We start from the raw sequence: 27,154 nt of genomic DNA, 5'->3' as shown, positions 1-27,154 counted from the left end.
TTGAAAGAAGTTAGGCTCTAAAGGAAATTAGTTGTATTTTCACCTTACTCCTTGGAAGTAGATTATTTCATAGTTTAATGCCTTCTCCAAAGACCTTTCCTGAACTGACTGTGCCGGCACTGTTTTTGTAAAAGTGAATGTTTCTGAAAGGCAAATAGTCCTGAAGGAAACCAGGCTTCTCGCATATGGCGCACTCACTGCAACAGACTATTTTGAAAGCATTCTTTTCAGAGGAGTAAAATTGGCACTATTTCTAAAAAACGAAAGAAGCCTTTTAAGGCAGTTTATGACAGTATCAGATCACCCTTGTTCACCACTGAGATGAGAACACCATGTATTGCAAGGCCTAGAAAATCTTGTCTGCATCAGAACTCTGCTGCAATAAGTGCTGTACAGAAAGAACAAAAGTCCGTCTTTGTGCCAAATAATTCACAGTCCCATGATAAAACAAAGGAAGAAGGGGTACAAGAAGATGAGTATTGTCATAGTAGCCGAGCTTTTGTTGGCATCACCCACAAAGGAGAACTTTAGAGAGGAACATGAAGAAGAATAAAGAAGTGCATTCTGGATGTTTACACAGAAGTCCAGCATGTGATATGGCACAAACGTGGCCCAATGCATATCTGAGAGAGTGGGAAAAAGCTTATTTGCAAGTGGCTGGGAAAAAAAAACAAGTTAGTATTTAGTCACCTGGCTTTAGAGATGATTGCAAAACTCTATGACAGCATTTCTTCTTCAGAAGAGAAAATGTTATGTAGGAAGAGGCTCCACAGAGCCAGAAATGGCTCTTGGCCATTTCTGATTTGCATGGCTTATATATATGACTTTGATGTAATAATTTTGTTAAAGAATACTGTTTATTGTTCGTATTACCATGGTGTGAGCCCACCACAGTAGGAGCTCTGGCCATGGATAAGGCCTCTGCTGTGCTAGGTGCTCAATAAACATAGACAGAAAGATTTTAATGGATAACTAAACAAAAAAGAAATGAGAGAGTGTGGATGGCGGTAGCTAAGGAGAGAATGAGAGCATGATGGGCAGTGGAACTGGAACAGCTTTCAACTTTGGTAGCAGAGGAGAATTTAAAGGAGGGTACTGAGATGTGATGTTGGGGGACTTCTGAACATGAAGAGCAGTCTGGAAGAAGAGGTAAAGGTGCCTGTTTGAAAATGGAGCCTAATGTCCTGAGAATCTGAGCCTTTCTTATTGGGGGAGAGGTAGTAAGGACAGTAAGGATGAGCTATGAGGGCTGATCATACTTAGGTATAATAAAGATGGGAGAGACAAGGGAGGGAAAGAGAAAGGAGAGAGAGTTGACTCCATTAAAGTGACAGGCTGGAAGAGTGATTTTTGCAGCAGCTTGGTTGGTCAAACTGGGAAGCCTCTGTGTTCCTGTAACTAGCATATGGGAGAAATGTCACAGGAGAGTTTTAAGTTGTGGGAGTATCTAGGAAAACCTCCATCTGAAATGTGTTAATCAGAAAGGATTGCCTTGGGGGCAATGACTTTTAACTGTTTTACAGTCACTTCTGTTGCTAGTGACAGCAGCAACAGAAAAGAAACAGTTCCAGTTCTACTGAGAGACCTACTCCTGCAGCTGATGTCTTTTTGGGTGGGCTCAATCCTATTTTTAATTTCCATAGGTGATTTCATTGTCAGGTTGACTGTGGTCAGTCTGGATAGAGGATATTAGAGGAAGACTTATGGAAGAAGGCAAGAACTATGATAACAAACTGAACAGGAAAAACCTCTGAGTGCTGTAGATGGGCTGTAGAAATGCAAGGTCATAAGTGGTGGAAAAAACTGTTTAAAAGTAGTCTCCCTATCATTCGTGAAAAAGACTCATAATTAATAAGTTCTAGCAACCAAGTAGTTCATACTCTGCTTGGAAGGACTGCTATCTAAGGAAAGGACTGTCATGTAGTTGGTCAGTGTGCTCTGAGTCACAGTGCTGTGGACAAAAGGAAACACCTGCTGCCTTTAGCATAGGCTGGATGACAGGCTATAAATAAATAATTAAATAATAATTTAAAAATTTTCCATTGCACTGAACAAAGTCATAAAATCAATTCTAGAGAGGAATACCCTTTGATGATGATGGAGTTCAGGCTGATTATAAATGCCCAAAGTTTTAATCCTCCTTATTCAAATAGTTTATTCAGAAGAAAACTAAGTATGAACATTATAGTAGCAATGTGTTAGAGTGGAGGATTTTAAGCACAGACAAATAAACCTCTAAGAAACAGCTGCTGTAAAGTAACATCCTTGGTCAGTCCTGCACTTTCCTTCCAGCCAAAAACTAGCAGTTAACTCCATTAACTGTAAACTGAAAAAAGTCTAACAACTACATGAATTTCCTTTTGCTCTGAAATGAAAAAAAAAATATAGGAACACACGTAATGTGAAAACTTGCAAGTACTCTGGTTGGCAGCTCTAAAAGACAACACTGGGTGTCTGAGCATTAGAAAAGAGGGCACTTCTTCACTATACTAGAGGTAGGAGGAAAAGGTGAGGTAGCATTTTATTTAGCTATTTATTCATCTCTTGTTACAAGAGTTTTGAGCTGGAAAAAAAGAATGAACCTAGTTGTGTTGCAACATAATTCAACAAAGAGAATATTTTGGCTATTTTATACAAACAGCCTTGTCTTATTGTATTGCCACTAGAGTGAGTGGCCTTTCCTGGTGACTGGAGTGGATATATGAGGAACAGTCTGCCCCCTTTATGAAACAGGGAGCCTTAATTTCCTGTGACTGCCTTTTAAACTTCCTGAGAATAAATTATTTTCTGTTCCATGAAGATAAAAGTTCACATCATATAAAAGGACTGTTATCAACCTTTTAATTGTATGTTTTAGAGCCAGCTGATGAGCTGTGGATTGGGTTGAATGACCTCAAGGTTCAGATGTATTTTGAATGGAGCGATGGAACACCTGTCACCTACACCAAATGGCTTCGTGGAGAACCCACTCATGCAAACAACAGGCAAGAGGACTGTGTTGTTATGAAGGGAAAGGTAAAGTCATGTAGTTATTGACTTAATTATCTTATAATTTCATTTATCATTTGGGCTTTTTTCTGTGCAAGAGCACAAAAGTAGGGGGTATTACTGTTTGAAGCAGCCTATTTTAGAGTCTTATAGGTGTTACTTTTTTGAGGAAGGATCCCTGTTCAAGGTTGCCAGAAAGTTGTTTTTGTTGTCTTCCCTGAGAAGCAGGCAAGTGGTGGCTTTCTTTGAAGGCAACTGCCTCCCAATATCCATATTTCTGGAGTTCAGTTTATGTATGTGGGCTTTTTTTAAGAAACTTTTAATTACACTGTGAAGCACACAAACATGTAAATGCTTTTCTTCAGGAAGCTACAAAGACATTTTTGATATGTTTGGATTTTTTCTGCTCTGATTGAATATGGGATATACAGCTGTCTTAAAAAATTGCACTAGCAATTTTTAATGATGTTAGAGAGAAATACTATCTTTAGAAGAAAATAGAAGCCTTAATTTTCTTTTTCTAGGCAAAGTTATAAATCTCGGGTCTAGGTAGATTAGATGTTATGCTTGTATCTGCACTGCACATGAAGAGTTGTGAGAAAAGCGGTTAGCAATGGAATTAGTGGAAGCCTTTACTGAGTGACTGTATATCTACAATTAAAAGGCTGCTTTGAAAAGGCTGCCATTTGGAATATGGCAATGATCGATGACCTAGGTGTACTACAGAAACTGCGATAATACCTGGTATAAAAGTCAATCTGTGTGTGATGTTGCAAAATGGTATTTTTCCTCTGTGATAATTAAAAATATTAAACGTATCACCTCCTTTAGGGTTTACCTATTTTATCAGGAGGAAAAAAAGTATTTACCCATACTAAAGGCATTTTCTTATTTTGCAAAATTAAAACTTGAGGGTTGTACTTTTGGTGAGTGCACTTATAAATTGAAGAAGAAAAGAAAATTTTTTTCCCAATTGGCCTGAACACTATACAGAGCTTGCCTCATAGGGCAAGCCCGCACTCAAGCCCCAATAGGCCTAGTTTTCTAACTTGCTTCACTTAGATGCAATGATCAACAGCAACAGTGGCATGTATGCATGCAGCTGGTTCATGCGTGTCCATCATTCTGGTGCACAAACACTCAAGTTCAGAAATTGAGACTGAGTGCAGTGGGAGAGGGCTAAGCCAGCTCTGCAGCAGGAGGAAGCTGTAGGGGACACAGAGGAGTTAGCAGATGCGGCACTAGAAGAAGGTGAAAAAGGGACCACATCACCAGTTCCAGGAAGGAATGAGCAAGAGAACTAGAACAGCATCCTTGGGAGAGCAAAACCGCAGTAGTATCCATGGAAGAGGAAAGCCTGTGTAGGGTATAGCATATTAATCTCCCAAAACTGAGCAGAGCTATGTGTGTTTGTGGAGGTGTTCTCTGGCCACCCAAAGCTCAGATCTACAGTTTCATTGCTGTATGAATTCAGCATGGAGAAGGAACTTCATGTGCAGCCAGATGTGTCTGGAAGGTTAGAATTTGATGTGTATTTTAGTGAAGAATTTTGCACTGGTCAGAAGCATGGGTAAGATTATAATATTTTAAAAATTCTTCTCCATTGTATTAGTGGATGTGCTCTGGTGAGAAGAGTGTAAATGTATATTTCTTCCATGGCAACCAGGCCATGGTGCACATGGTAATTGAACAAACAGATTTTTAAGGGCCTGAGGATTTTTGTGCTCCATTGTCTGTGCAGTGGCTATGCCAGTGCTGGTTGAGGATGTAGTAGATGTTTTGTCTAACTTACAGAATTATAGGGTCAGACAGTGGAAGGAAGATGAATGCTCAAATGTGAGGGTCAGTCAATTGAGGTTGTAAATGGCGGTTGCTTCAAGGACTTTTATATGGTCAAGGCTGGAGAACTTGCTCAGGGACAGGAGTTTTGCAAAGTAGCTGGCCTTGGTGCATGTGGGTGGTGAGTTGCAAGGAACACACAGATGAGGTTTTGTCTCATGTACCATCCTGTGCCCTTTAGCTACCCTCATCTGTTGGTGTGAACTTTAGGGTTTCATGGTATTGTACATGGAAGTATTGGTGCAGGAAGTATGTCGTGGTTTAGCCCCAGCCGGCAACTAAGCACCATGCAGCTGCTCGCTCACTCCCCCCTGGTGGGATGGGGGAGAGAATCAGAAGAGTAAAAGTGAGAAAACTCGAGGGTTGAGATAAAGACAGTTTAATAGGTAAAGCAAAAGCCACGCACACAAGCAAAGCAAAACAAGGAATTCATTCACTACTTCCCATGGGCAGGTGTTCAGCCATCTCCAGGAAAGCAGGGCTCCATCACGCGTAATGGTTACTTGGGAAGACAAACGCCATCACTCCAAACATCCCCCCTTCCTTCTTCTTCCCCAGCTTTATATACTGAGCATGACGTTAGATGGTATGGAATAGCCCTTTGGTCAGTTTGGATCAACTATCCTGGCTGTGTCCCCTCCCAGCTTCTTGTGCACCTGCCAGAGCATGGGGAGCTGAAAAGTCCTTGACTAGCGCAGCAACAACTAAAACATCTCTGTATTATCAACACTGTTTTCAGCACAAATCCAAAACATAGCCCCATACCAGCCACTATAAAGAAAATTAACTCTATCTCAGCTGAAACCAGGACAGTATCCACCCCTTATTCCATACCATTTACGTCATGCTCAGGTCTCGCACTATCCAATACATCCTCATTACCCACCATCACCCTTCCCATCCTTTAAGGGAGGTATTAGAAGAGGTTAGGGCCTGACAAGCATTTCACCATTTGGCTAGTACTTTAAAAAAAGTACTAAGATTGGTCTTGATATTCATAGTTCCTTGATGCAATCTTTTTTTTTTTATTTATCTTTTTTTACAGTCTTTTGGAACACATAGGGCAGCTTAAATGCATTGGTAAAGCCATGATTTTTATCAGAATGACTTGACTGCCTTCAAACCAAGAGTTTCAAGACAAAACAGCAAGGGGCAGAATTTGTTTTGTGGTGCTCTGAGGCATTTTCTGGCCAAGCCAAGTGTTATAGAATTTTGGGAAACTTGGATTCAGGTTAAAAATTGCTATTTGTGTACAGAAGCTGAGACCCACTAGATTCTAATTTTCTGCAAACCTAAGCAAATCACTTCTTGTGATAGTTTGAATTCTAGCACCTGTTGCATTTCTCTAGGAAAGAGACAGCTACTTCAGTTTCTGTTGCAAGATTAGAGGAAAGACACATCTGGTAAATTCCATAAGATTTTAGGAGAAAGGCGAGGCAAGGAGATTACAACTAGACCTAGCAGTATCCTCTAGTGCAGGGCAGGAACAGCAAGGTCTGGAGTAAATTTGTACCACTCCACAATGCCAAGCCCTGAAAGAACCACTGTTGGTCTACCTAATGTTTTTTCCCCCTCCTTGTGGCTATTCATTGAAGCCTACTGGATAAGGAAATGGATGGAAAAATAGGTGTCATTCCTATTTGTGTCCTGACCCTCACTTTGCATGGTCAGTAAGTCCTGAAGTATATGCCCAGACTGAACCACTGGAACACACAAGCAGTTCAATTACAAGGAGGCAAGAATAGTTACAGATATATGCAGTGGTGTGTGATTGCTTGTATGTGTCTAGGCAGATCTGTTGATAGAAGATGACCTAAGATTATTAAAGGGATCTAACATTTGCTTGGGTATTAAAATAAAATTAATTCAATGTCCAGGGCCTTAAAGCATTCAGATTTGGACTCACCAGTCATGTCATGTATGCCATGCTAAAAGTGGCAGGATTCAGTGCAGCCAGATAATGCATGATCATTGTTCAGAAGTAGAGTTTCTGATGGTAGGCTGGTATGCTTAATGCTATGGTCAAGAACCAGCTGAAAATACCAGTTCAGTCTGCTGGGGCTTGACTTTGGGGAGGGAGAAAGCAGAAGAATCTGTCCTCTGGTAGACCAAGCCTTCTCTTTCTTCACCTAACACAGTGTCTGTCAGTACAGAAGGATCTTGGGGTCCTCCAGCACTGAATATGTATTAAGTAAGACTTGTATCTAAGTCCCAGAGGCCCTTTTAATTCCAACAGCAATAGATAGATATATTTATGGCTGTAGCTATAAATAAAAGTAGCAGGCTGCTGTTCCATTCTGCTGCTTTAGAAGAGCTGTCATCCTCTCACTTGTATCAGCATTCAAAAGCAATATGGAAAGCATGATGTAGGTTTTGGCTGAAGAAATAAAGGGGATTTTGATTTGTAAAAGAGAAATCTGAAAAAGAGCAAAAGTCTTCAAGTATACGCAGCTTGTTAGAGAGGTTGCAATCAATTCTTCCAATTGTTTATTAAGTAAAAAAGCAGAACGGGTTACTTAGGGTTTTTTGTGTTGTTAAGAACAGGTTTGCTGGAATCCAGCAGGGATATTAGAAATAAATTACTTCCTCTCTCACTTTGAGGGACTGAAGTAGAGGAAGTTTCGAAGTCTTCCAACTAAATATTTCTTTGGTTCTCAGAGAGTGTGAACTGTTATAAAAGTGTTTCACACCCATTGCTTTATGTGGCTGGTCTCTCTGCTGCTCATATATGTAGCAGCAGATAGTTAGCCTTCAAGGATAATGAAAAAAAGGAAGCACCAGGGAGCAACAAAGACCAGCTCCTTCCTAACAGGTGAGGAGCCACAAGCCAAACATAACAGCCCAGGTTGCAGAGACAGAGCCTGTCCAGCCAGAGCCTGTCCCACTGCCCCCAGCGAGGGAGCAGGGCAGGTGGGGTAGGCAGCTGATAGCAGACCAGAGCCCATGTCTGGGATGATGAGGCGGGTCCAAGGTCAAGCCAAGGATCAGGTCTGGAGAGAGTAACCAGGGTCAGACACAATCCGGTGATTGCTGGGCAAGTCCATAGTGACAAGGCAAGTCCAAGATCAAGCCAGAAAGATAGTTGAAAGGTCAGGGTCTGGATCAACAAGGCTTATAGCCAGGTACAGACATTGCTGGGGCTGGAGACAAGTGTTTCTGTTACAGCATGGACAGGGATTGACAGCCCAGGTCTGAGCTTAAGTGGAGCCCCAGGGCCTGTGGGCAGGCAGGTGGGTAGAGGCCGCAAGTGAGGATGGTCGGGGCCATTTAGGTCTGTTGGTGCCCTCAGGCCGCTAATGGAAAGTTAGAAATGAATTATAACAGTAAGGCATGCAACAATGCCATCAAAAAGGACTTCTATTTAGAACATAATTTTTCATTGTATTATGCTTTTTGCCTATGTTTCATTGAATTTTGTGGTCATAGATGCGGTTTTATTTGAGCTCCTCCTTCATTACATTGTTTTTACTTTTCATTTTAATTTGACTCTGTACCTTTTGGACAGTGATGCCAATTAATATGATACAAATTTGCTATGATTCAAAGAAGCTACCATTTGTCCAGTTTAACATTTTGAAAGGGTAGCTTTCGACATATGCTATGCTTTATTTTTTCTACCATTCTTTTTGATGGGAATAGTCTTTTGCTTTCTATACCAAGTAGTAAGTCAGACTGGTAAATATTTCTTTCAAGACTAAATTTTAAGGGCTTGATGCTTCCCATCAGAACAGGTTTTCCATTGGGTTCAAAAATCAGTAATTTCTATTGTGAGAGTTATAGATTAAAAAAACATGACACGTTTTAGCTATATACAGACTTTTCATATATGTGGCTTTTGTGTGGAAAGCTAATTTTATTGTGGGTTCTTCTGAACTCTTTCAAAATACATATCTGTTAAATAGTTGATCTTAGTAGGAAAAGTAACTTCAGATTCCATGGAAGTTGTACTAGCACAGTATCTCTTTGGATCAGCTATCAACTGACCAAACGAAGCATAATTATAATTTGACTTTCCCTGGTTTTTGTTGAGGTTTATCTACCTGAATACATATATGATTCCATTGTGGATTATTTTGGGTTGTTCACTCCTTGGCTGAAGTAATCTGAATCCATCATTTATTTTTATGGAACAAAACCTGCCCTTTTCTGTGACACCACCTTCTTTTTAAAGGAAGTGTTTGGGTTTAGTTAATGAGGAAGTAGGAGAACAGAAAGATATTTGCAAAAGGCAGCTCTTAAGACATGTTAAGAAGTCCCTAGAAATTACTGCATGAATTTCCCAGTGAAGACACAGTTATGGGAAGACAGCAAAGGATCTTCCTGCAACTAGAGAGCCAAAGCTTCAGAGCAAGTTTTCATGTGTTGAAGAAGTCTAAAGATTGTGAAAGTTGTGCTGATTTCTTCCAGGCTGAGAAGGTCAGAGTTTTGGGTGGTTATCTGAAGTGCCTACCAGCCTAGTGAGACTGAGAAAGAAACGGTAGGAGATGATGAGACAGTCACAAATAGACTTGCCTTGCAGTCAGCATAGGACAGAGAAGACACAAGCACCAGCTGAACCTCCTAGGGTTCTTCATTGTTGTAAGCAGTAGTGTTGAGCTTTGGGACAGTTTTTGCTGGAAGCGGGGTTCGTTGAGGCTCTTGGGGACTTTGCATATTGTGGCACAAGGGACTGTGTATTATCATGATGGTTATTTTACATTTCTGGGGGGGGAAAAGGTGTTGTGGTTTAGCCCCAGTCAGCAATTAACTACCACACAGCTGCTCGCTCACCCTCCCCCCTGGTGAGATGGGGTAGAGAATCGGAGGAGCCAAAGTAAGAAAACTTGTGGGTTGAGATAAGAACAATTTAATAATTGGAACAACAACAACACCAAAAATAATAAATTGTAATGAGAAGGAAAATAACAAAGGAGCAAGAGAGGAACAAAACCCAGGGGAAAAAAAAACAGTGATACAACCGCTTACCACCTGCCAGCCTACACCCAGCCAGTCCCTGAGCAGCAATCGCTACCTCCTGGCCAATTCCCCCCAGTTTCTATACTGAGCATGATGTCATATGGTATGAAATAGCCCTTTGGTCAGTTTGGATCAACTGTCCTGGCTGTGCCCCCTCCCAGTTTCTTGTGCACCTGGCAGAGCATGGGGAGCTGAAAAGTCCTTGACCAGTGTAAACACCGCTTAGCAACAGCCAAAACATCAGCATGTTATCAATATTATTCTCATACTAAAATCCAAAACACAGCACTATACCAGCTACTAGGAAGAAAATTAACTCTATCCCAGCCAAAACCAGGACAAAAGAAAAAAAAGAGGAAAAAAAAAAAAAGAGAGAAATTGCCACCAACTGCTATGATTTTCCCTTTACAAAAGTGGAGTCTCTAAGGCACAGATGAGAGAGTGCTTTGCACAGGGGTTTCTCTTCCTCTCCCAATACCTTAGTTCATCTGTTGAACCAAAACAGGAACATGGTGTGAGGTTTCTTACTTTCAGTACAGCTCCCACTGAATGTCATTGTTTCTTCTCAGAATCTGTAGTATGAGGAGTAACAATGTCAATTAATTCTAACTTTAATAAGGAACTTTTTGCATCTTCAAAGTTTTATTTAAGTATTAATTAGGGAATGTAGTCCTCCATTTTTTTTTTTTCTGTTGCAACTGGATTTCTCTGGGGAGAGGTGACATCTCCCTTTCCTCATGCATGCTTATTAAATCAGTAGTCTTTGTAAAGATGGTGTATTGCTGTCACCTCCAAGGGTTCACTATTCAGAAGGGTAAATAATCAAAGAAGGTGTAAGTCAATGGTGAATCAGCCCCAGTAGAAGTGAGGTTGGAATGACGATGGAATTAAGTACTGAAGTTAGATGTAGGATTTGCTTCTTTTAAAGCTAGAAAAAAATAATTAAATACTTAAAAGCATAAAGCACCTTTTTTGAAGACTAAATCCCACTTGACTGTGATGTTCTGTTCTTATGTTCAGGATGGATTTTGGGCAGATCGTTCTTGTGAAAAGAAAATTGGCTACATCTGTAAAAGAAAACCCATGTCAGAAGCTCCTACAGAAGAGGACACTATTGACATGGGCTGCCAGAGAGTAAGTGAAGAAAAAGCTGTCTGATCTGAATAGGCTGCTGGGAATGATTAGCAGGAGAAAATGTCACCTAGGTGACAGATAAAACAGGAAAAATGCATTCTGTGTTGTCATCATCAGAACAGTTGGCCTTCTCATTTCTATGGCAGATAGGATAGGTGATACATATGAATAAATCTAGGTTCTGATTGTCATTTGGCTCTTGATGCTGCCTTTCTTTTTCCAGAACTTAAACCAAAACTCAAACCTGTAGTCCCTGCAGCAGGCCATTTTCCCTTGATTGGCATTCAAGCCTTCCTAAGGAATTTGCCTGTACCAGCAGTTGCTCTTCAGCTCTGCCTACAATTTTCTTCAAAAATATTCACAGCAGGAAGGGTGTGCTTGTCTACATACTATTCTTAAGGCTTTGCTGTGGTCTCTGGCAGTGCTCTCTGCAAATTATTCTACTTTGAATAATTTGTTATGAGTGCCTGAGCAAAATTAATCCATTGTGCTCCTTCCGAACTGCCAGCCGATCTTTTGTTTATTTGGTAATGCTTGCCTTCTGGTAACATAACACTCAGTAATTCCAAAAAACCTACTGTAATTTGTTATGTCGTAGGGAATCTTACTGGGTTTTTGTCTTCCATGAAGAAATTGCCTTTTCTCCCAAGTCTGCTTTACGCAGCTGCAGAGGAAGTCTTTGATGTTTATTCCCAGTATTTGTAAAAAAGTACCTGGGAACCTTACAAATAATCAACTGTTGGAGAAGATAAAGGAATCCTAATGCTTATGGGCATTATCCTTGCCTAGAGAACTAAGCACATGCTTGTAGAAAAAAGTCTCTCATAAGTGAGAAATTGAAAACCATCAGAAGAAATTTGTGTGAATTGTGGCTGGTCACAGCAAACTCTTCCTCTATAAGCATATTCCTGAGTTAATACATTTGAATGACAAAACATTAGAAGAGAGTGTTAATGTTAGTTAATAATAAAAAAACTTGTTTGAGGTGTCATTCCCTTTCTGAAAAGCCAAGCTGAAATTCGCTTCTCAAGACCATTCTCATGATTGTGCAATGCCTATGTGCTAGTTATAATCCTATACTGATCACTAAAGGTGCACAGCAAAGCCTCTCATGCCTTCAGAAGTGGAATGTGCTGATTAGAAATTTATTATAAGTGAAAAATTGTTTTATGAAACAAAATTTTAAAAAGCTTTTATCATGCCTGTTTCCGGTCTGGCTTTTTCAGTTCAGTTGTTCCTTTGTCTAATGCTTACCTGACAGTGGTATAAACCAGTTTTGTTTTGTTGTTTTTTTCTTTTCTTTTTTTTTTTTTAAGAAGTTTAGAAAAGCTGCAACATATGCAATCACTTAATGTTTATTTTGACAGGGTTGGAAAAGACATGGCTTTTATTGTTACTTCATTGGAAATATATTTGTATCATTTTCTCAAGCAAATCAAACCTGTGGAAGGCATCAGGCCTTTTTAGCAACTGTTGAAGACAGGTATGTAAAAGTCTACTTGCATGAGGGGATCACATGAGGATTTAACATCTAGCATCATCTGAATATCAAAATAAAGATTCTGATCTGGACAAAAATCTTGCTTGAGAGGACAGCTATCTGTAGATACAGATCTCAGTTTTTGCATGTGTATTCAAATCCAGGAATTCAGTTTATAGTGAAAATAAGAGATGGCTGTGAAATCAGTATTGCTATAGATGGTTATGTCAAGGAAAAAAATAGAATTATGTTTTCTATTTCCTTAATTGTAGTGGCTTGAGGATGGGTTTTACTTGAGTGAGGGATGCGCAATCCAAATTGATTATTAAATGAAGAGATATGGCTCTGAATTATTTTGAAAACGTAGTTCAAATGAGCAAGAGGATATAATTTTCTTCTATCTGGTCTTCTCAGAATTGAGCTACTTTTAAAAGATTTAAATAAGACACTAAATGATGATAGAAGTGCTTGGTACCTGAAAATCCATCACAATTCTGCCAGGGTTCAGTGTGTGCTAAATTTCTGAAAAACTGATGCTCATTATTGAATGTGGAATATTGGGAAAATGAAAGTTAGGGTTAAGAAACAAAGCTTAGTTCGCTTGCAGTTGACTCTCGATGCTTTACACTTCCTCTTATTTGTTTCTATGTACTCTAAATAGATATGCTGTAGTGTGAAAGCTCTAGCTGTCATGGATGGTAGCTCTCTAAATGTAGGTAGCACTGCAGCTGTCAGAAGATGGTTTAACATTAATGTGGTCTTCAGACTATACGTTAAGGGGAGACTTCTTTTATTTGCTTTCATTTCTTAAGAGTTGTTTGTTTAAACACCATAATGAACTATGACAGGCTTTACCTCTACATAGGTTTGTTTCCCAAACATAGCTTTTCCCGCATGATCATTGGATCCTGCATGGATCTAATTTGCAGTGTTCCTTAGTTTGATAATTTAGTACCATACTACTCTAGCCTCTGCTTTTGTATATTTCTTCAATAATGCTGACATTCCTTTTCCAGTTTTGGATTTGCCTGAAATATGAAGTCATTAAAATACGAGGGTACTAGAAACTCCTAAAAGATACGATGGAATAACACATAAGTCATGTCAGGTTTCTTCTTTCCCACCAGTTTCATATCAGTTCATGATTATGTCACTTTTTTTACTGGACATCCAAAGAGAAGGCAGAATACTCTGGTATTCAAGCTTACAAAGTAACTATTGTATAATGTTTTGTTACGTGCTTTGTTCAAGCAAATCCACCCGAGCTACACTTTCAAGAAGGTACAGCGGTAATTCTGAGAAAATAACAAGTCTTTTACAACTTTTAAAAATAAATTTAACAGTATTAATTTAACAGTTGTGTTCTTTTGAACAGATATGAACAAGCCTATCTGACTAGTCTGGTTGGGCTGAGAACAGAAAGATACTTTTGGATTGGACTTTCAGACGTAGAAGAAAAGGGAACGTTCAAGTGGGCTAATGGTGAATCTGTCTTATTTACACACTGGAATTCCGAAATGCCTGGTAGGTATGGTTCTATGCTGTTTCATGAGTTCAGTGCCCAAAATACATTGCTCACTACTTGAATTTTTTTACTTCATTCCTTAGTCCTCGCTTGATGGTATGATGACTAATTGCTTTCAAATATATACGGCTGCTTTCTCAAGCATGCAGTGCTGTTGCTAACTTCCTGCTTAGTGCTGACATGAGTTTTTAGCATGAGCTTGAGACGAAACTTTAAATTGAGATCGAGTTTCTGATTTGCATCTGTTTTGGGAAAGTCTGTGTCTGTACTACTCTGGAAGAGCAATCTCTGCAGGCATACTGCGCCCTGCTTGCAAGTCCTGCCTGTTCAGTCATATCTCATAGTACACTTGCTCGCTGCATGTTCTGAGGTGTGTGAGATCACACCATGCATGAAGCATCTCTGGTCTTAGAGAAAATGGGATTGTAGGAAAGGACAAGAGGGCCAAGGGAAGATTTGTGTTTAATCTTTTTTTAGTTAATATCTTTGCTGGATTAATGGTGATTTCCTTATTTACTAAGTTTTGTTGATGAAAATATTGCTATTTTTTTCTGTTCTACTAAAATTATGGGGGTAGGAGGTCATTTAATCTCTGACGTGATCATATTAGAAAGGGGACTGTTGTCAGCCTTCAAGGTTCTGGCATATTGCATTTGCCTTTCAGGAGATCCTCTGATTCTCTTTAATTTCGGTGCCTAAATGATGATTTGAATGTGTCAGGTGGAGTGGTAAGGCTATGTAGACCATGAAGCCAATACTAGGCCTATATATAGCAAGTTCATTTTTGAAAATCATAGTCAAGTTAGACAAATTTGAGAAACTAGCTCTAACCACATCTTCAGTTTTATGGGAGAATTTGTTGGATCACAGCTTATGATGTTGTTAGAGTTAGTCACTGGAGGTTATTTGATGTGGACGAACCACAGATTTTTTTGCTTGTTTACTTTTTTTTTCCCCCCTTCATGAATTAGAATCATAGAATCACAGAATGGTTTGGGTTGGAAGGGACATTTAAAGATCATCCAGTCCACTCCCCTGGCTGTGGTCAGAGACATCTGGCACTAGATCAGGTGACTCAAAGCCCCGTTCAACCTGACCTTGAACATTTCCAATGATGAGGCATCCACAACTTCTCTGGGCAACCTGTTCCAGTGTTTTACCACCCTCACTGTAAAAAAATTTCTTCCTTATGTCCAAACTAAACCTAGTCTCTTTCATTTTAAAACCATTGCCCCTTGTCCTGTCACTACAGGGTCTGGTAAAAAATCTCTCTCCATCTTTCTTATAAGCCCCTTTTATATATTGAAAGGCTGTGATAAGGTGTCCCTGGAGCCTTCTCTTCTCCAGGCTGAACAACCCCAATTCTCTCAGACTTTCTGCATAGGAGAGGTGTTCTAGCCCTCTAATGATTTTCGTGGCCCTCCTCTGGGCCCTCTCTAACATTAGAAACATTTTTGACTCTGTACAAAGACTTAATTTCCATCAGGATAGAATATGAAGTTTTCTAAATTCTCATGACCCCCTAACTGTTGCTTTTGTGCATTTCTGTTTACAACCAGGAAGAAAGCCAGGCTGTGTTGCCATGAGGACTGGAATTGCAGGTGGATTATGGGATGTAATAAAATGTGAAGAAAAGGCAAAGTTCCTATGCAAAGTATGGGCAGAGGGAGTGACACTTCCACCTGTTCCTACAACAACTCCTGTTCCCCAGTGTCCAGAAGGTTGGGACTCGAACAATCGTATTAGCTTCTGTTTCAAAGTAAGTATGTTGCTTATTTCTGCATTAAGGTACTTTCTATTTGCTGCACATACATGCAATAAAAATTGGTATACATATGTCTTACTGTTTCATAAGGTTATTTACAGATTATATGTAGAGATTTTGTTCCCTTCTGTTGATATGCTCATGTTTTTGTTTATTCTGTTAAAGTCTGATCTTCAGGTCTGATCTTCTCATTTTAATTTCCAATTCTTTTAAGACTGAATTTCCTATTTTAAGATTAAAAGTGCCTTTCTCCTAGTTGTTGTCTTGCAGCAGATACTCCTGTCAGCAATGCAGTTTGCTAGCTTGGCTTAAAGACACTCATACTAAGCCTGTTTTTCACAGAGGTGAACACTCATAAACCTTATATTCAAATTTTCTGTAATCTCCACAGAACAAGTTAATTGTAAATGAATTGCTTTTGGGTAGCTGATATTTCCCGATCTTGTGATTTATATGGTCTATTTTGTCTGATTGCAAAATGTTCTCTTTAGCCTTTTTCAAGAGGAGAGCAAAAGAAAACATGGCTTGAATCTCAAGAGTTTTGTCGGGCTATAGGAGGAGATCTGGCCTCCATTAATGGTAAAGAAGAACAGTATGTGATATGGCGTTCTATTGCGTGAGTATCCGTAGTGTGGTCATCCATTCACTTTAATTAGCCTTTTGATCTTTCTGAAATATTTCATTTTAGGTGTATGTTTTTACTTCAGTATAAGCCAGTCTGGATTCATTAGCTGCATCCGTATCAAACATACACAAAAAAAGCAGAGCTGATGAAATAGCAGGAGTTGTATGACTAGTGGTAATCACCCCAGAAGCTAATGCTAAAATGAGATTGGCAAGATATCTAGTTGAGGCAACATTTATCATCTGATGTAAAAATATTTATTGTGGATTTGGGGATATTATAAAATTACCACGGATGCCAGTTGTTTTCACATAAGCAAGTGTACAAATAGGGTAACAGTCGTGATATAAATCTGGTCAATGTGTTGATTGTTTGTCATTTTTATGAACTAATCAGAAAGCAGAAGCAACTTCAGATTCATTTTGTCCTGCGCAGGGAATGTAAATAAGGTTAGTAGGTCCCTGAACTGTAAAAAGCAGGTGTGAGATTTCTGAATCAGATCAAATACTCTTAAAAAGGTAACACTTGCAATATGACCTGAATAGACTTAGGGTCAATGAACTTGTACATTCCTGTCTAACTAGGAAGCAAGACTGAAACATGACAGCCTTGCAAAATGCTACAACCGTACTAGAATCCCAGCTACATACTTGTAGTAAGGAAGAAGTCTCAGGTGCTGCATTACAACAAATTGACTCAATAAATTCAGATAAATCAGTAAAGTGTGTGTACTTGCAGACAATAATTAGTTTAAGATGCTATTTTTTAAGTGTGATTCAACTGCAGCAAGTAGCTTTGTGTTTGGAAACCTTAAGTGCCTTTACAGAGAAAATGGAGAGCTGATAAATGGAGCAACAGTAGCTATTGAACCATTATACAAAAGTATTAAGCCACCTTATTTTCAGGAGTTGGATTGGATCTGGACATTTTCTTGGCCAGTATTTCAATCTGTCTGAGTTAATGTATAGTGATAACAGCTAGAAGTGGTTGCATTTTAATTAATTTCCACCCCGGTTGTTATTGTTTCTAACAGCTTTAAGGATTATTTTTAGAGATGCTTAGTAATTGTTGTGAATGATAGATTATTAAAAATATTGTAATGCCCTTATTAGTTTTGGGTTTATGTTTAAACTTCTTCTAAATAGGACATTTATTATTTTGGGGTTTTTTTTAGGAACAATGGCTATTACCACCAGCATTTCTGGATGGGCTTATATTACTTGAATCCTGATGATGGCTTTGTTTGGAGTGATGGATCTCCAGTGAGTGATTTAATTTTCCACAGCTGTTATTTTGCATTCCATGTGCTTCTCAAGTGTGTGTGGTGTATGTGTTTCTGTGTAATTTTATGCTTAATCATAACCCTCTACTGTGTCAGCTCTCTTTAGGAAAGCTTATGAATAGCAATTTCATGGCTTGATTTTTTTGGCTACAACATACTGATTTTTGATAAGAAAATGTGCATTGAATCAACAAAAAAATTAAATTCATGTACACTAAAAGGATGTTCTTATAAATGCAAGGATTTTTTGAGTAAAATAGTCCATCTTCAGTATTTATCTTCTTTGCTAATTAGATCTTTATCTGAATTGGCCTACATTCCATGGAGCTGAAGGCAGTTGTTTTACGCCAGGATGACTTGACTGTAATTTAGACTAAGATATAAAACTGTAGAAACAAAAGTGATTTTGGAGATGTGAGTGTATTTCATGCAAGGTTGGTCAAAATATATTGATGGAAGTTTACCATATAGAAAACTGAAACTAGAATTTATAAAGGAAAATTAGAATAGCAGTAATATTTTTCGGAGAAAGATGTCAACATTTTTGTTGTGCCTCAATAATGTCCTACTATTTTACTCATACGGGATATTTACTTAATTTAATATCAACATGTAGCATGCCCCATCATTGTTATTAGATGAATTTTACAGCATTTAGGCCCTATAAAAAAAATCAATATTCTTCCAAGTGTGATCGGAAACAACTGTTATCTAAGCTGCAGTCCAGTTGCAATCTCAAAAAAAGTTTGAAATGTCAGCATTTGCACAGGGAGAGTCTGGTTTCCTCTTACCTAAGTTTTTAAACTGACAGTAGGAACAAATTGTAGGTCTGTGGTTTGATGCTGTCTCCTCCCTCTCTCCATTATTTTCCTTCTGTATAACAGAATCTTCACAAAACTTTTTCTGTCACAGGTGAGGTATGAAAACTGGGGTTTTGGAGAACCCAATAATTATCAAGGAATTGAACTTTGTGCAGAGATCAGTGGAGATTCCAGCATGATTTGGAATGACAGGCATTGTGATTATCTATATGGATGGATTTGCCAGATAAGAAAAGGTATTGCTTAGTCCTGTGTATTAGTATAATAAGAAAAGATCGCAGTTGATTGATTTCCTTAACTTTAGGAAATAAAAATTTTCAAAACCTGTTTATCAGAATGGTTCCCTGGGGAATGTGAAATATCAAAGTTGTATAAGGATTTCCATGTCTTTAATGCATTTAAAGATACAGAGCCTTTGGTGTCCTGCTGGGACTTCTCACTGATCTTTCTCTGTCGTGGTTTAGCCCCAGCCGGCAACTAAGCACCACGCAGCCGCTCGCTCACTCCCCCTCGGTGGGATGGGGGAGAGAATCAGAAGAGCAAAAGTAAGAAAACTTGAGGGTTGAGATAAAGACAGTTTAATAGGTAAAGCAAAAGCCGCGCACGCAAGCAAAGCAAAACAAGGAATTCATTCACTCCTTCCCATGGGCAGGCAGGTGTTCAGCCATCTCCAAGAAAGCAGGGCTCCATCACGCGTAATGGTTACTTGGGAAGACGAATGCCATCACTCCAGTGTCCCCCCTTCCTTCTTCTTCCCCAGCTTTATATACTGAGCATGATGTCATGTGGTATGGAATAGCCCTTTGGTCAGTTTGGATCAACTATCCTGGCTGTGTCCCCTCCCAGCTTCTTCTGCACCTGGCAGAGCACGGGAAGCTGAAAAGTCCTTGACTAGCGCAGCAACAACTAAAACATCTCTGTATTATCAACACTGTCTTCAGCACAAATCAAAAACATAGCCCCATACCAGCCACTATAAAGAAAATTAACTCTATCTCAACTGAAACCAGGACTTCACCAGGTGACTTCACCTGGTGTGTGTGAAATCACAGAGTGATTTCAGAAGGTGAAATGTGATACTCGAAAAGTAGGAAATGTTACTTTGAATATTCACATTCACTTTTGACTTTTCATTTAGAGAAGTTCATGCCTTCTCCAACAAATCCTATTTTGGAACTTTTTTTCTGAGTTGAGTTTCAAGCTGTTAGAAAATAGTTTGCAAATCAGTTCACATACTTGAATTTTTATGTGTGAAAACTCCCTCCTTTACTTGGCTCAGGTACTGTTTTGTCAGCTAATTGAATCTGTAGTTGCAAGATGGAGCCTGGTTTCGAGACACTTTATTTTGCTTTGACTGAGTTTTATATTCATGTGTTGGTTTCTTGCTATATTCTCTTGAGATCTGAGTTTGGATGCTTTTATTTTCTGAAGACATCAAAACAAAATTTATAATTTAGGGAAATCTTGAGTTCCATAAGCAGTGCATCTACCTAAGTTTGAATATTTTAGAAAGCGCTCATTTAAACATGTTACCACATTCTTATACTGGAGGGGAGCAAAATAAAAATGCTGCATTAGTTTATTGACAATAAAATACCAGCTCTGCTTTATATTAGTAACCAAATTTCTTAGGCAGACAATTTTTTATTAAATACCAGTATCTGTAAGATTAAATATATTTTAGCAGAAAACAAATTGTAAACCTATAAAGACAGAGATCTCCTGTATTAGAAATTGTTTTCCTGAGATGCTAATGATGCCATCCAGGATGCCATCTCCATGACGTCATCGCAAAAACAAACAGGGGAATGCTTTAGCCTGAAGTCATCTTTTCAGAAAGGACCAGTTAATTTCTTGGAATCTTTTCCAGTGAGATTTTACCTAGGGAAATTTTTAAGATCCAGATAGAAGTTCTTCTCAACCAGAGACGGATGGAAGGAACCTCACTCTGTAGTACCTAGGGCACCATGGAGGAAGATAATTCAGCTTACCTTCCTGCTGCCTCTGGTTTAAGCCAGAATTCATGAATAAGTGACCTGGGGAAAGGGAGATACAGGACTGTCTTAATGGAGTTAATACTTTGGGACATAAGGTTTTCTGCATGCAGTGAATACCAAGAGTAATTACTTAATTCAGGTAAATTTCAAGGTATTTTATACTACCTTGCACATTAAGAATAGCTTATATTTAGAGCCTCAGGGAACAAGAATATGTATTTAAAATTGAATAGTGTACCAAAAATAAGAGATTTAGGCTATTTAGTTCCTTCTAGTTTTTGGTGTTAAATCCATTGCTAACCATAAAATTCAATGTCAATAGAAAAACACGACTATCAGTCATAGTAAATATTTTCTCTTACAGCAGAATGTGTACAATCATAATAAATATTGTTTTTCTTACAGGGGCAAGTGTAAAGCCTGAACCAACAGAATCTCCTGCACCCAGTAAGTGTTACTGCTATTACTATTTGTGTGTGTGTATGTCTAAAAGCATTTATAAAATTTTACTAATGAGAATGTCTTGTATCTCAGGAACAATATAGTTAGCTTACCATTATCTTACAGAATACAAGACTACTGAGGATGGATGGATTATACATGAAGACAAACAATATTATTTCAGCACGGAGAGTGTTCCTATGGAAAAAGGTCGGGAGTTCTGCAAAAGGAACTTTGGAGACCTTGCCGTCATTGAGAGTGAAAGTGAAAGAAAGTTCCTCTGGCGATATGTAAGAGAAATCATTAATAATATGGAATAAATCATCCAAAACATGTGAGCATGGGCACTAATCCTTTTCACCCTGGTGTTCTCCCTACAAGTTTTATGATTGTGAAATTGCAGTAGCATTAAGCCAGATTAATATGAAGAACAAACTCAAGTCTTTTTTTAGATTGTTTCATAGCTGGGAGAAGGACAATTTTGGTTTGGTATTTTGTATTTTGTATAGAAATAAGCACAGTAAGCATTAAACAGATCATTATCTGCTTTTCCTATTCAGTGTAGCAGTTACACCACATTATATCTATCTGCAACTGGTAATGTGCTAAGGTAAATGTTAATGTTTACTTTTAATTGGATCTGTGGCTTCTTTTTAGCAAGAAGTATTACACTTGTAAGCTACGATTCTGTAAGGCGGGTGAGTTAACGGAAAGTAAAGTTTATCAACAGACAAACTCAAGATACATTAAGTAGTGGGTCAAAACAGATATTGGCTTACATGCAACACTCAGAACATTGGCTTTTGATCTTGTCAGTGTATCTGGGATGTAGTCTACCTAGCAGCCTCTTTTTGGTCCTCAAGTTTGCCCCTTTGCCTCCTTCTCCTTGTGGGGAGAATATAACTATGCAGGAAGAACAACTTGAGGCATGGATTATGCCATAAGAAAGAGCTTTTAAATCATATTTCCTAGGTGGCTGGGGTTGGTTGCCTGTTTATACTGTCTTGAGGCCAACTTCTTTTAATCAAGAATGTGTTTAAAAGTCAGATTTGAACTACATAAAACTTTTCCTGAGCTGGCTGAAGGGTGGCAGTGAGATGACACAAGGGCCTATATCAATTTATATCCAAGTTGTAGGAAGGTTTGTCCCTTGCGAGAAATTTGTCAGATGATGTCCACCGCAGAGACTGTGCAAGAGGTGCTGATTTTAGTGACTTTCAAGTAAGACTGTGAGAAGTGTTGATATAGTGACCACACCTTTTGGCCAATGGTGAAGTTTGACTGTGGACTGTCACCGGTGAGCTGCTTTAACTTAAATGTTGTAAGCTAGAGAATATAGCAATTCATATCCTCTGTCAGTCAAACATATATTACTCATTATTAACATAATAGATTTCTAGGATAAAAAGAGGACATTTATACAATTTTAATCTTTACATTCTAGATCTTGAAAAATGGCAGAGAGGATTCATATTTCATTGGTTTACAGCTGAGTGTTGACCAACGGACAAGGTAGGCCAGCTAGAACCATCAAGCTTGCATTGTTCTTTAAAATAAAGAAATCTACTGAACCGAGCAAAAGTAATGAAGGGCTTGAATGAAATTATGGCCTGTCAAAGCAAATGAGAATGTTTTTCCTCTGAATTCTGTAGGACTTTCATACTTAGTGTTTTTTGATTAGGAAGGTTGTAAAAATGTATTCTGTAGTAAATACACCACAATGTACCATTATATTTAATACACTTTTTTTTTAATCCCATTTCTGTTGTTAGGCATTCTCACCCTACTAATACCACTGTTATTCTGTATTTGATTATAGCAGGAAAAAAGCTCAATCTGAATTTTGCTCTCAGCTGTTGTCTGCCTTGTCCATACTCCAATAAAACATAGCTAATATAAGGAATTTTTAAAAAGTATTTCCTGTTGATACTGGTGACATTTTTTCTTCATAGAAGACCAACTCCTTTTCAAGTAAATGGAATTTCTCCTTGACACCACTGGAAGCTAGAGTAGATCCATAAACCCTAAGATTTGACTTATTAACAATATAAAAGCATTAACTTTGTTTTTATAAGTTTACATCAGGTCTATTAGATTTGGAAAGTTCTGCTTTACTGTTTAAGATTTTGTAGTCTGTGGGACCAAACAAGTTAACTCAATAGGGCATGGATTTTCAAAGGACATACCTAGGTTTGAGTCTTAATTTAAACATGGTTGTATTCTCAAGTGGTTTAATTCCATATTAATTTAGCTCCAGATTATCCAGGAGAAATACTGCATGTTTCCTAAATAGAATTCACCCAAAGCTAGCAGAAAAATTACACTGCAGATAATGTATTTTGAATTTTTATTCAGGAATTCTAGTTTCCTTCATTCCATGATTTATATTGAAAATATAAATAGATGCCCCAACTCAAAATATATAAGATTTTTGGTAGGTAAAAACATTGTTTTCCCCCCTCCTTAACTGTTGGGAAAAGACTGTAATAAAAGGAAAAATGCAACGTATTTTCTTTTTGTAGAACAAAGATAGCTATTGCCATTATATAACTTCAGGCACACTGTGAGGATAAGCAGGTTTTCTGCAAGCTTTTCTGAATGTCAGTATGCAGCACCATATTGATTTTTACCTGTGATGCTAATTTAGGCCTGGATACAGTTCAATCTGCGTCTTGAAGTGCCCGGATAGATACCTAGTAGTCCTTTGTTCTCCTTATAGTCCACAGTGACAATGAAGACCCTCCAGAGGATAATTAGGATGTTAGGTGGGCCAGATCACCCTCTGAAAATGAGGTGTCTAGGCCATTCCGTTTGTAGGGACTCTAAGGTGAATATACTTCTAAGTGAAGTACCTTGTGTTATGTGCCTGAAGGGCAAAGCTAGGCACCTCTGTCACTTGCAGTCCAATAGGAATATGTCTCCTGATAAGTGTTCGGTTGCCTGGTTATGATTTTGTTCTTTATTGTTTAATCTACATGGATGTACAACTTTTTTGATGTTTGTATTTTACCTTATGGTAAGGCACATTGTCACAGGAATTTCCTTGTAGGTGGTTTGTCATGCCCTTTTCCTCTGCATGGGGGAAAGATCAAGCATTTTACCAGTGTTACGAATATAATCTCTTATCTCTGTAATAGGCACAGGGAATGTATGACTTGGGGGAAATGTTGAGCATCTGGGCTCTCTCATGCTGAAGTCATGTCTGGCTTTCATGCTGGCTTGAATGATGACTTTGAGTATTGTCCTATGAGTTGCAGAAGTGTCAGCATATTGCTTAAATGCAGAGTAAAGACAACTTCAACACATACCCTATGTCTTTGCACAGAGAGTAAGTTTAGTACAATTAGCAAAGAGACAAATTGGTCAAAAAACCTTGTACACCTTAAACGATGAATGGCTATATTAAACATATTGCAAAATTACTTTTTGTAACATAGAAGCAATTCTATTTGTATGTTAAAGAAGTGTTTTGTTGGACTGTTTTTCTTAAGCTGGATGGATGGCACTCCAGTGAATTATTTGGCATGGGCACCACATGAACCTAACTTTGCAAATAATGATGAAAACTGTGTAGTTATGTATAAGAATTTAGGTGAGTTTTGTATGTTTGTTCCTGAATTTCATTATTTATGTGTTTGTGTCACAACTTTTTTTTTCTTCTGAGTGGCACCCCTTCCCCCCTTTTTTTTGTTCTTTTGCAAAATAGACCACAGTATTATATTCATGACTTAATAGTTTTGTGCTTTTGTGTTTACTTTAAGCCTGGTATGGGGAAGCTCTGATAGACATCTGTGGTTGTGATTGCTATACAACTCTTTAATATTTTTTATTAAAATTGGCCTAATGTGCCACTATAAAATTGATGTTTCTAGTACGTGGTTCTACACTGCTTTTAATGTTCTGTAATTACAGTGTGTATAAGGTGACATATTTATCCTAGATGCTGATATATAATGATAATAAACTGAGGGACTCTGAGGATTTGATCTTATCTTTCAACTAAAAGCACTTTGTGTAAGAATGAGTGAAACTGATTTCCATTTAACCAGCTCTGGATGTGGTGTCATACACTTCCCCATTTATCTTACATTCAGGATTTTGGAATGATATAAACTGTGGTTATCCAAATCCCTACATATGTGAAAGGCACAACAGTTCCATTAATTCAACTGTTCCTCCAACAACATTTTCAACTCCAAGAGGATGTCATCCAACTTGGCTTTCCTTTCGCAATAAGGTACCATAACAAATACAGCACATGTTGGATGTTTGGCAAAGCACTAAATAGAAAACAAGGGAATTATTTAATAACATTGCTTCTTATTAAAGTAAAATATTATTATTATTCTTTGCAGAGAGCTGGTTGATGCCTGCATGCTTTTCTTTGTTTGCCCATCCACTGTTTTGCAGCAAAGGTGCTTTTTTGATGATTCTAATGAAGTGGCAGATGAGCATATTCAGTTGCAGTTGACGAAAGTCATTCTCTAGTCATCTCTTCAAACCTTTTGATATACATTTCCTAAAGAGTTTAGACAGAGTTCCTGAAGTATTGATGCTTTGATCTTGATGTTTTTTAACCAAATAATGCTTTTTCAGTACTGAATACATTTTGTATTCCTTAACTTTACAAACGTGGTATGCTTTGTAGAGTCAAATAAGTAAACAGGCAGACTAATATCAGTCATGCATAACTTACCACTGTTAGCTGACTGTCTATAAAAAGTCAGGGTTTGCTTATTTTGTAGGGACTTGAGATCAAATTTAGTATGTGTCTTGTTGAGCAAAACACTTTCTTGACACCTTCAATTTTAAATAGAACAAGGACCAGCACAAAAAGATCATTTTAAGATGAATGTGTTTTTTTCAGATAAATGCATTATTTTACTGCCTTTTCTCCATCCTGCTTTGCTTAAAGCAGTGGTTTTCAATCTGTGAGGGATACTGGAATAAAGATAATATATAGAGAATTTGTTCATGTTTTAGTGTTACAAAATATTTGGATCTACAGAAGATGAACGTGTCACTTGGCATGCTGCACGAACAGCTTGCATGAACTTAGGAGGAAACCTGGCCACTATCCCTAATGAACAAGTGCAAGGTACTGTGTGTAGTTTTGTAGCAACTAGATGAGATGACATTTAATCTTTACAGGATGGCTGTTGTATTGTGTGAATATGGACAGGATTTGAATAATGATTGCACGTCTGATTTTTGTTCCAAAACATTTAAGTTTTGGAAATTTACAATGAAGTCTTCACCTGAATCTATCAAATTTTAATGTTGGCTTAGAAATACATATACATGTATATTGTCCTGGCAGCCAAAGTAGTGCTTTTTCTGCTTACACATGATGCCAGCTGGACCCAGCAAGTTCCATTCCAAATGATGTAGTTTCACTTGGTGGCATTAACTCACTGCATGGCTTTCCTATTAACTCAAGCAGAACACCTTTAAGATCAGAACTTGCTGTCTCTGGGCAGCTTAGGGCAGAGGTCTGACTGGTCATACACCTACCCACAACTCACCACATAGATGTACCATTCTTTTCACTATAGGAGCTTATTTTAATGAACCTAAGAGCTGCATTCCTGACTGGGGGAGATGAGCAGAGGGAAATTACCTCATGCTTGAATAAACAGGGCACACATTCAAATTAAAAATTGGGGAAGATTTTGATAGATGTTAATTACACCTTCTTTTTAGAAATACTGTTTTATACTACAATGATGAGAAACAGATGTTGCACAACACATACTGTTTGTGAACTCAAAAGGGCATACTGAAAAATCAACCATTGTAAAACAAGTCTGTGCTGTAGTCTGAGCAATTAAATAGTTTAAATTTAGACTGCTGACGTGAACTTAGTACTACTTATGTTTTCCACATGTGAAGAGATGAAGAATCAAACTTTCACTTTTGAAACATAGTTAAATTCTTATCCAACATAATTTCTGCAGTACAGGCTTCAGGTGGTTCATGCACAGGGCTTGAATTCTAGGTAAAAGAGAAATGAGCAATAAAGCTATCAGTACAAAACTATTGTTATTGCTGGCAATGTAGGCATAAAGGCTTAAGTTCCTCTTACATTTTCTGGCAGAACAGCAATGCTAACATTTGGCAAAGAAATCTACAGGTTTCATTTCTGGAAGTGTAAGTTGCATTCATTATAAAAGACTAAAGGAAGGTGAGCGGTTGATAGAGCAGACAGAAATTCATCTATTGTTTGCAGAGAAAAGTAAGCTCATAACAATGACTGTAGCAGTTGAAAAAAGCTATGATATGTTCATTTTATCACAATGTT

At 38.2% G+C, this 27,154-nt stretch overlaps 1 protein-coding gene across 3 annotated transcripts in view; it reads left to right on the top strand.

Annotated features, from left to right (window-relative positions):
- LOC142406580 (macrophage mannose receptor 1-like) overlaps positions 1-27,154 on the top strand; it is a 65,623-nt gene that overhangs the window by 23,560 nt on the left and 14,909 nt on the right. For all 3 annotated transcript variants that reach the window (XM_075495523.1, XM_075495522.1, XM_075495524.1), the window contains 14 exons: positions 2,858-3,015; positions 10,804-10,917; positions 12,285-12,400; positions 13,773-13,921; positions 15,482-15,681; positions 16,179-16,303; positions 17,487-17,574; positions 18,507-18,651; positions 20,818-20,859; positions 20,980-21,143; positions 22,298-22,365; positions 24,345-24,445; positions 24,948-25,090; positions 25,837-25,951. In XM_075495523.1, the coding sequence (XP_075351638.1) occupies positions 2,858-3,015; positions 10,804-10,917; positions 12,285-12,400; positions 13,773-13,921; positions 15,482-15,681; positions 16,179-16,303; positions 17,487-17,574; positions 18,507-18,651; positions 20,818-20,859; positions 20,980-21,143; positions 22,298-22,365; positions 24,345-24,445; positions 24,948-25,090; positions 25,837-25,951 (1,728 nt within the window). The remainder of the gene's footprint in view (positions 1-2,857; positions 3,016-10,803; positions 10,918-12,284; positions 12,401-13,772; positions 13,922-15,481; positions 15,682-16,178; positions 16,304-17,486; positions 17,575-18,506; positions 18,652-20,817; positions 20,860-20,979; positions 21,144-22,297; positions 22,366-24,344; positions 24,446-24,947; positions 25,091-25,836; positions 25,952-27,154) is intronic.

The sequence above is a fragment of the Mycteria americana genome, chromosome 2, assembly GCF_035582795.1.
Source record: "Mycteria americana isolate JAX WOST 10 ecotype Jacksonville Zoo and Gardens chromosome 2, USCA_MyAme_1.0, whole genome shotgun sequence".
Classification (NCBI taxonomy): domain Eukaryota; kingdom Metazoa; phylum Chordata; class Aves; order Ciconiiformes; family Ciconiidae; genus Mycteria; species Mycteria americana.
Note: the sequence above shows the minus strand (reverse complement) of the source record. Positions and strands in the feature narration are given on the sequence as shown.